At 37.2% G+C, this 10,263-nt stretch overlaps 1 protein-coding gene across 2 annotated transcripts in view; it reads right to left on the reverse strand.

The window, feature by feature from the left end:
• The window catches only part of LOC105344879 (uncharacterized), a 33,201-nt gene extending 23,219 nt beyond the window's left edge, over positions 1 to 9,982 (reverse strand). The window contains exon 1 of one of the 2 annotated variants that reach the window (XM_011452788.4): positions 9,333 to 9,982. In XM_011452788.4, coding sequence (XP_011451090.3) covers positions 9,333 to 9,366 — 34 coding nt within the window. In that variant the 5' untranslated portion in view covers positions 9,367 to 9,982. The remainder of the gene's footprint in view (positions 1 to 9,332) is intronic. The other variant, XM_011452789.4, reaches the window with a different exon arrangement.
• Between the last annotated feature and the right edge of the window lie 281 nt (positions 9,983 to 10,263).

Here is a 10,263-nt window from a genome sequence, read left to right on the forward strand (position 1 = left end):
GCACATGTTTTCTCTGTGCGAGAACTCTTTGAAAGCGCTTGTCAATCTGAGTTTCAATTAGCTATTAATGTTGGGCAACTGGTTTCCTCTAAAACCATTAAACAATCAATCTTCCTAAAACAACTTCGAAAAAAAATATATAATTCAGTACACGAGAAATTTTCTTTGCAGAAAAGTTCCCATTAAAATGAAAACAACTAAAAACGCCTTAAAATTTGTTTATAAAATTGATAAGCGTATATATGTTACTGGTCTAAAGTTCTTATACACAGAGATAGCTTGTCGTTTCACATTTAGGAACAACTCCCCTGGGATCTCTTGTTGACAAAAGTTTTAACATTAACATGTAGTATTGATAGGAGAATCGGTTATTAATATTCATATCTGTTATTCTCCGTCCGCCCTCTAAGGAATCTCGTCGCATTGTGCTCGAGGAACGCAGCGAGTCCGCTATAATAATGGAGAATCAGGTGTTAAAATGGAGATTAAAGAGCTCCCTTTTTTCTTTCTTTGACAAAGGACGTGGCCTCTATTTGATATGGGCTGTCTTACCTAACCTTTTATGGATTATTCGCGAGGTAAATTAAGTAAACCCAAATACTGTATTATGAATTGGACCCCTCTATAGAAATTCGTTTTTGCTTTGCTTCAATTCTCGTTAGTACTTAACATCTATCAATCGCTCATGTTGCATTCGACCGTCTGCCATATTGTACCAGCCATCTTTTGTCAGTCCAGACAATGTATGAAATACGAGAGATGCATTATTCGAAACAGCAGATAATGAAACTAGAAGGTTGGTTTTTTTCCTTCCTCCAATCCATGCCATATAGTATCTGACGGCTTTCCCGAACATTCAATGCGAAATCCCCCAATGTCATCTTGGATTTCTATGACGTGATAAAAGATGCCATAAAACTTTTCTAATTAATTTTTTCGCATTTTGATGGGATGTTGCTGAAATAGCACATAATGCTCTGGAAACAGTTTCAAAACAAACAGGATGAAAAATATGCCAAATTATAATTTACTGCGGAAATAATTGATATAATATGAATTTCAATAAATTTCGTTCGAAATCACGATATTGTTACAAAATTCCTTGCGAGGAAGATTTCAATAAAAATGAAAGATGAGCTAAAAGGTATGCCTACACCTTAGTTTGCCCCCATGCCAAGAGATTATGTGATTTTACACACAATCAAAAAGCGACGACTTGATGGAATTTATGAAAGTGTCACTGAATTTAAATTTCTTTCATAAAACACTAGGAGATAAAAACAAGAGAACATTCTTATAGCCAGTCTTGGGAATTTTGACAATAACAAAAAATGAAGGACGAATGAAATCGTAGCAACAGTAAAATGCCCTTGATTTCGCTAGATTGCGTTGACATTGGCTCTTAAAAGATACCGTGTGTGGTGAGAAAAACCTCAATATCCTTTCGACAATTCGGCTCTCCCCCGTCGCCTTTAGTCAGCCTTGTTTGACAGCTCTTTGAAATGTCTGATCACTTACAATTGCTACTTAGTAGTAATTCTTAACTTCCGACTGGCTGTGCATTTATAAAAGTCAATATCATTGTATGTATGGTGGTTGACTTTTCGTTTTTGAAGAAAAACCGGGTTTAAATAGTGGTCAGTAAGAAGGCAATGTGCACCGAGAAAATCTGCGTGGATTTATTTGTGGCCCCCCAAACGTCTGTCGCCCTCAACAAGTTTTAATTTTGTTTGAAAGCTCTTCAGAAAGAATGTTTCAATACCCCTTTTCTTAAAAATTTCAATAGAGGTTTGTTCAGCATGGTCAACTATTGAGAATTCGGACGCAGGGTGATAATTTGTATGAGGTTTGGGGGACAAGCAACCCCGCATTAGCGAGGATATTACTTTAGTAAACAGTTGTCAGGGAGCGAAATATCAGCCCAATAGACATCTGTCCGATTTAAGATCAAATAACGAGAATTTAATTAGGTCACGTCTGCAACAAGGCAAAAATCTGCACTCGATCCCGCCGTAAACCCTCCATCAAAATATCGTTTAATCACAATTAAGCAGGGTTTTTATTAGAGTTTTTTGTCGCTTTTATTGCAGATTATTGATTATTGATGATAAAAATGAACAAAGAATTAAAAAGATGTCGTCTGATCCTCGTTTGCCAACACAACTTGCAGGGCCGCTTGTGTGCTGAATCAGAGAACTCAAATTAACACATCTACATTGTGAAAATTCCAATTATCAATCAATAAATCGTAACTGCCTCATTGTTAAGAGCCAGTAAAACACTCGTAAAAATAAATATTTAATACTGTTTTATGTCCTTCTCTGTTGAGCCTTTGCTTCCCGGCTCTTCGTTGTCGAGAGGTTCACATTAATGTGTCTTGATGAATCTGTTGCACAACATGCACAATGAAAGCGTATGCACTTCTCTTGCATTCATCTATTCATCTACTTTTGAAGAAGCAGAAACAGCATAATACGGGAGACTATTCCCTGCATCTCTATGCGTTTCAATTAAGTTTTTTTCTACGGATGACAAAAGAAAAACGTTTTGTTGTCGAACTTCCCTCTTTTTCTCTCTCTACCTCTTTACCCCTCCCCGTCTGTGACATCCACCAGAAAGTTTTTAGAAAGACACGTTTTGTGTATGCATATGTTCGAAATCTGGAAGAATCTTGGTACATGTATTTCTATTTACGCAGTTTACCCCTAGCCCCTCCTTAACCATCAGACACTTATATTACCTATTACATCCGTTAGTGAAATATCAAACAGTACGTCGGGGTTCTGATGGAGCACTGAGATACCCCCTGCGTTCTCCGAAATACAGTTTAGTCACGGCACGCATCGGTGAAACTGAGATAAAATGTAATAAGCCGGACCTTTATAGAATAAAAAAAATCTTTTAACTTTAAAACAAAACATTAAATGTCAAAACTACAGCTTCGCAACTTCCTTAGTCTTTATATGTACCAGTCACAAAATCTGATAAAAACACGAAAACACCCCAACTGTAATGGATTTCATCTATTTCATTCATTGTGTATTGTTCTTTTAAAATTGTTCCTTTTACTTTGTTTTAGTTAAATCGTTTCACAGAGCACAAAAAACCAAAAATGCCGGCGGGAAATGTATAGACGTGCACAGCTAATTGTGCTTTAACGTTTAGCTGATTATTTCGCTTCGTTACATTTGCATACAAAGTCCAGTGTTTATTCCCGAGTTCCTACATCGCTGTTTTTGCAGATAAACATCCTTTGACTCTATAGATCATTTTCTCAGTATCTGATATTTTTGGGGCTCCGGCCGGTAATTATACATCTCCGATAAGGGGTATGTATCGAACTGTGGGGTCTGAGTAATTGAGGCGATAATACACTGTTCATTTTCATATCCTCCTTATAACATAAGACTCTGCTTATATATCGATTACAGAGCCACTGTTAGAGGTCTAACAACTGCCATAACGAGATCGTAAGTCCAGAGAATGGTGCTTCATTGTTTGTTTGTAGGACAGGTCTAACTTTGAGTGTATCGACCACTTCCCCCCATGTCAGACAATTAAAGCTTGCAATCAAACATTTCTGAGACCAAGATACGGGATTCAGATGCTGGAACGCTTGATAATAAATATAAATACAGAAATGAGCGATGATTCGTCCCGATTTATAATTTATGGCCTGTGTTCAGTTTAAATGTTCCGGCCGTCAACTATTTGTTTCGAATTCAGAATTTCTTTATTACAGTTCTATGCTGTCTTTGTAAATGAATGTCAGTCACATGATACAAAATGTTGAAGAAATATCTAAATTGTTTAGATTGCAATAGTTCGCGAATCTAAAAATTGCGCCATAAAATCCAGGATTCGTAGCTAGGTCCCTCTCAAAATAGTATGTGCATGACAACAAAGCGTGCTTGGTCTATTTATGTACTTAAAACATAAAGATACCGTTTCTGCTAGTAAATCTACAAACATGTTTCATCGTTCCAATGGGAATGCCATATCCACTACCAAATTGACTAGAAACCTATGCTTTCAATTTTTTGGTGTCCCAAGTGTGCCGACGGAAAATAATCGAAAAATCGATGCACTGAGTTTGATATCGCGTCACGTTTGTTTATTATCTGTAGAGATGGATTGCGAAGACTTCGAATCGTTAGGTGAAAATTGTCTTGAAATCATTTACCAAAGTCAATCAATGTGCACCTGGTCCTTCGAGGAGAGAAGATGTGCTTGACACATCAAAAACACTGTCCGTTTGTTCAGCTTTGAGAAATTGTCGTGTAAGGGTACGGTTTCCCAGTCCTAAACGATATTTTATAAAACTCTTTGACTGGAAATCCCCCCTCATTCACCCTTTCCCCACCAGATCAATTAGAATTTTGATAAAGTTTTGATATTAAAGCAATAAGATAAAGTTTCTTACATGTACATTGGTTTTTTCAACGTGGGAAATTATTAATGTACTTAATTTTTAATTTTAAAACTTTTTATTGAAACACGCGTATTTTTTTTTTTAAAGAAAAAATTCTTTCATGCTAAGCTGGGGACATGATAGCGAGAAGGGAGAGGTTCAAACAGCAGAGATGAAACGGGGAAATAATTATTGAATATATGAGAAACGTTTTTAGAAGTATCGAATTTTGATCAAATTATCCACGAGCAAACCAGCATGAAATTTTATTATCTTTCCTGAGCGGATACGATACATTTATATGCGCCCCAATTGGTCTGACTCAAATCCATGAGCAAACGAGGCAGGAGAACGAAAGTGCCCCGTAGCATAGTTCTGGTTCAGGTTTTGGTCTAGGTTTCTGTGGAATCTCTGCATGGTGTTTTTTTTTGCCATCTCATTGCTTGTCAATTTTTCATTATTATGTCACTTGACTTGAAATTAGCTTTCAAGAACACTCATTTTTTTTCCTTTTAAAAGACGGCAGTCTGTAGTTACTTGTACAACATGCACCTGCATTGATAAACTCAACTCCAGTTTTCTCTACTCAACGATTTCTCTTTTTCAAATCATATTGGGTTAGAAAACTCTGTTTTCAGTTCTAAGTAATTCCTAATAAAAGCTTATACGCTTGCTTTCGTCTTTTTTTATAATAAATTCGTTGTACATGAATAGTCGTTATAACAAGGACTGTAAATCAACATCTGTTATGACATGTTCACCACACATACATTTTTCTCCGATAATCCCCTCGTTTTAGGGAAGGTACAATAAACCCAATATCCCATCAGGTCTCGGGTTTCGATTTACACAAGATTACAACCTTTACCATTTGAGAAATTATCGAAGTATTTGACATTTCCATTAAAAAAATAAGCCTCGCCAATAAAAGACGCACGCGACTTAACTTAGAATGGTCCAATTAAGACTAACGTAACGTTGCTTAGAACAAATCTCCGATGATTGGCCCCCAAATATTGATGAAAGTATTTGTCCCTGTATAATTTCGATATCGGTTTACCGTCACTAGTGTTGGTAAAACATGTTCCTTCGTCCTCCCTTCCACCCAAAACAAAGATTATTGATTTAAGCAGACACCTCTGTATCAATACGTTGTTTAATTACTCGAGGCTTTCTTTCAATAAAATTAAGACAGATGGAGTGTTGATTGCAAAATTCTTTACCTATTGATTTGATTCTATTGTTTACTGTTTACTTTAAGAATTTGTGTTCGTTGTTATACATGTATCTTACATAGTAAATTGTGATATATGATTATACACGTTTATTTTGTTTGTTGAAAGGGATCTCTCTCTCTCTCTCTCTCTCTCTCTCTCTCTCTCTCTCTGTGCATTAATTTCTGAAAATGTAGATGCTCTTAAGAGAGAGAGAGAGAAAGAGAGAGAGAGAGAAAGAGAGAGAGAAAGAGAGAGAGAATGTCACAGTGAATTTGTCCAATAACAAGCCATCTGAACCGGGATCTGCTGCTCCACTCTAATAATGACCCTGATGTCCGAACATTAGAGCAACTCGCCATTAAAAAGAATGCGTGTGAAAATCTTTTTCGCAACTGTCAGAGCAGTGAATAATGGCAGATATTCATTGATTTTGGTCTCTGATCACAGAGGGAATTGGGGGGAAGATTTTGAGGCTAATCTAAAATCTTGTAACGACTCGCCGTTGTACTGCATCTGCAAACACAGACACACATCAACGCATGTTTTAACGGGCACATGGAAAATTATGGGCGCCGATCGCGTTCGATTGTCCGATATTTTCTGCAATGTCCAAGAGAGTTTTTAATGACCTTTGGTCGTTTGATCCTCGGGGCGGGCTCCCAGTGCATCCCTGTAAATTGTTTTATGGCGGAGATACCGAACTCAATGAAAAGAATTGCAACGATAACAATTTCTTTATGGGCTCCCTCCTCCGACATTTTTATGATGTTCTGGTAGTATGAAAATTAAAGTTTATTTGTTTTGCGGAGAGGGGGTATGCGTCGTAAATTGGCAAATTGTTTATCTGGCCCTGTCAAATGAAATGTAGATGTGCATGAATTAAAGGGGAGATAATCGGTAATTATTTCCAGATAAAGAAAATATATTCCGGGTTCGAAAGTCGAGGTCGTTATGCCAATTCATTTCGATTTCTTCGGCTATCAGTGGAGATAAGCGAAGAGGGGTCATGGTGGCGAAATTCCTTTGTTCCTTGACACCCATCTTGTTCCAAAAATTATTCAGCGAGTTAAGCGGCCGGACACCTCTTATCGGGGCAAAATAAATAACCGGCGTTTTCTCGCTGAGTACACAAGCCCCTTAGAGTCATAACGGAATTAAGTAAAGCAAACAAACAGACAAATTGTTGTAAGCGGCCGGTACAAGAGGAATATCTATATGAAATGAGTGGTTATAATGTGCTGTGTGAAGTATATTTACAAAGTGAATGAGGAAACTCGAGTTCCTTCTGGTTATTTTCAAATTATAGATAAATAAACATAAGTATAAGCAGAAGAGATAACCTATGAAAGAGAAAAAAGGGAGAGACTGTTAAAGAAGTTCCTCAAAGAACTGGGAGCAACGTCTACTCAGAATTGCTTTATTCTTGAGTATTATGGAATTGACATTTTCAAGAAGCTAGTAAGACATTAATTTTGGCAAGAGATTTGATAACATTTTTGCTGCACATGTTTGAGCTCAGAAAGAGCGCCTTTTCTCTGGGAAATTTTATGAGTCCCAGATGGCCGGTAGAAACTTTGCACGTTGACAGGAACTAAAGATAAGTCAAGTCGTTAATCCTGTTTTCTTTCCAAACAAAAATTAAGGCTATCTGATACAACAATCAGGAAACATGAACCAATCCGAGGATTTGTGAATAGCAGGGTCCGTTCGGTAGTCATCTAGACTGTTGCCTTAATCCCTGTGTGGCACATGTACAAATTCGGCAAAGTCTTTTTGACTCTGCGTAAACAAGACCAGATAAACGTAAAAATTGTAGATGTTAGTCATTAGGTGTCTGACATCAGGTGTTTCGAACTGATGAAGTCTAAGATAGAGATCTTGACACGATGTCTTTATTGTATTGTTTTTAGTTAGAGGTGTCCTTTGTTGACAACGTTCCGCCGAAAAAAAGATGCACACAAATTTATAGCCTGAAGCAGGCTAGGGTGGTTTAAAAAAGAAACAAAGCCCAGATCCCGATGGAGATAATTTATACCAATGTAGTCTGTCTATCTCATATTCAACGATGCATCAAACGTGGATAAATGTCAGTCGAAAAATCGGCTACACTTTGTTAACCGTTTCTTTGTATTCGGTGAGGGGAACGGAAATTAGATTATTACTTCAAATTGACCCTAACTATGTTCCTCCCAGATAAAACTTTAAACAAAGACGAGAGAGAGAGAGAGAAAGAGAGAAAAATGGATATTTTTGTTCCTGTGTTAACCTGATCAAACAAGGTTTTCCCATGAATCAGACATCATTATGGTTAGAGAAAAAACCTATATATACACTTGAATGTCTAAGACAATTGCAATTAGTTAACCATCTACTCGAGAAAATACCGGTAATATATATATATATATAAGTCAAAATCACCCCCCCCCCCCGCCGCCTCTTCAAATGTGATCTGCACTTAAAATCCGGGGGATGCACGGTGATAGTTTCTCTTGAGTCATTCGAGACGAATCAACGCGATCGGAATCTCGTTAAAAATGCTCATGTTGTCCTAAAGTTGACCTCTCAAAGGAGGACCCTGTATTTGTACAAGTACTCAGTCTTTCTGGGTTTTTAGTTTTGAAATTCCCGAATTCGTCTGTTGACTCGTATTAACATTAAAATAGGCCGGATAAAATATTAATCTTCTTTTACGATAAACCTACAAACTTTTAATGACTGTAAAAGTGTTTAAGAAGAGGTCTTTGGAAAGGAATAATTTTTCTTTAAATATTTGGCCATATCTAACAAGGGTATTTAATAAATATATATACACTTGAATTCTGTCAACTGTAACTATAAATGCGAATTAATAAAATTTCAGTTCATAATGCCCTCGAGCAACAAAACATTTCAACATTTTTATTAAAGCAAATCTATTTTGAAATATTGATAATTTTCAGAGGGTGAATTTTTTGCCCCGCACACAAGCCTTAGACAAGTTAGAGGATTCCTGAATCATTAATTTGAAGCCATGGACCTGGTGTTATCTCCTTATAATGATTGGGTTTTAATCACAATAATGAACCAAACAAAAAAAAAAGTCTTTCGCGACTGGCATGTTCCCATTACGTAATGTGGCTTAAGACATTCCCGAGAAATACTCCGGGTTTGTTTCGACAGAAGATCTGGTAATTGTTTGAACTGCCCATTTGCATAATGAATCTTAGACACCCAGTTGCGGTATCATGACAATTTATGATATTAGATGACGGTGATTAAAGACAGAATAAAAGAATACCGGCCATTGTCTTTTGCTGGGAATCAAGTAATTGGGTATCCCAATGACGTTTGTCGTATCTTTAAGAATTAATATTTTTTTCTCAGTAATTGGTGGGAGAAAAAAAATGAATAAATGAGAAGTATTGTCCTGTCCTTACATGTACCCCATCACCCTCCTCCTCTCCCAGTTCTCTCTAGCCCCTACTTGAAGTTTCATTTTTTACCCACATTTACATTAAAAAATACTTTTTCATCGTGTGAAACTACATGTAGTTACAATGGCAGCATCGAAAACTTAAAAGCGTGTACAGTGTACACATTTTGTCCTCGTGGGTTAAATGACCAGACAAGGTATCTCATGGGTCGTTTTCGACAAAAGGGGAAAAAGTAAATAAAAAGATGGAATTTAACTTTAAAATATACAAATAAATTGAGGCATAGCTTACCTGATGGATCTCGTGGGCAATTCGGGACAGGCATTATCACATATCCTAATGTTATTATATAGTAGAAACTGTATCTAATAGTCCCAGTTGAATGAACGGTAATATACCAGTGTCACTTTAAAACTGGGAGAATTAAAAAATGCACACACAGGAAAAGAGGGTTTAGAAGTCACTTTAAACCACTGAGGCACGAACAGGGATTTGAGTGGTTCAAACACACGGGCCGTAAGCTCTCTCAATATCGGTCGATGGATGAATGAAAATTCCGGAGATATCCGAAAATCCAATACTAGTAGAAAAGTTATGATGAATTTTCACAACGGTTCGCGGATCGCGTCCTCGCTCGGTAACGCCTTTCAAAATACTGGATCAATAAATTCACAAATGAAAATCTTATGCGGTTGTTTTTCTTTCTAATTTTGTTCTCTCCGCCCCCTTCCCTACACGTGGGCCCAGCTTTAAGTATAAGCTGTATGCAAGGCACATTAAGGATTCATTTAACGGTTATCTAATTGTTCGTAAGCACCCAACTGAATTAGTCATACGATTATCGGAGGCTTTTATATCCCGCGTAAAAAAATAACAGTATACATGTATAATATACGTAAGGAATGATAATAGCCGAAAAACACAAACACAAGAAAGTGTTGCAAATGATAGGGATCGCTCAAGCCACGGGGTCTCGACACAATCAACTGACGGCCGAGGGTCTCTGCATGTTGCCGAATTATTTTTCGCTAATTAGCCTATTCACGCGAAGTTCAGTCGATAGGGTTATCAATGCGTTTTTGCGTTCGGGAGATTACACACGTTTTTACGACCAATCACAGTGATGCTGAGTTAGCTCGTCCGGGTCAATTCTAACGATAATAATATTCCATACTGGATGGCCGTCGAGGGAGGAATAATTTTCTTTTCGCTTTTTTGAACA

This window comes from Magallana gigas, chromosome 4 (genome assembly GCF_963853765.1).
Source record: "Magallana gigas chromosome 4, xbMagGiga1.1, whole genome shotgun sequence".
Classification (NCBI taxonomy): domain Eukaryota; kingdom Metazoa; phylum Mollusca; class Bivalvia; order Ostreida; family Ostreidae; genus Magallana; species Magallana gigas.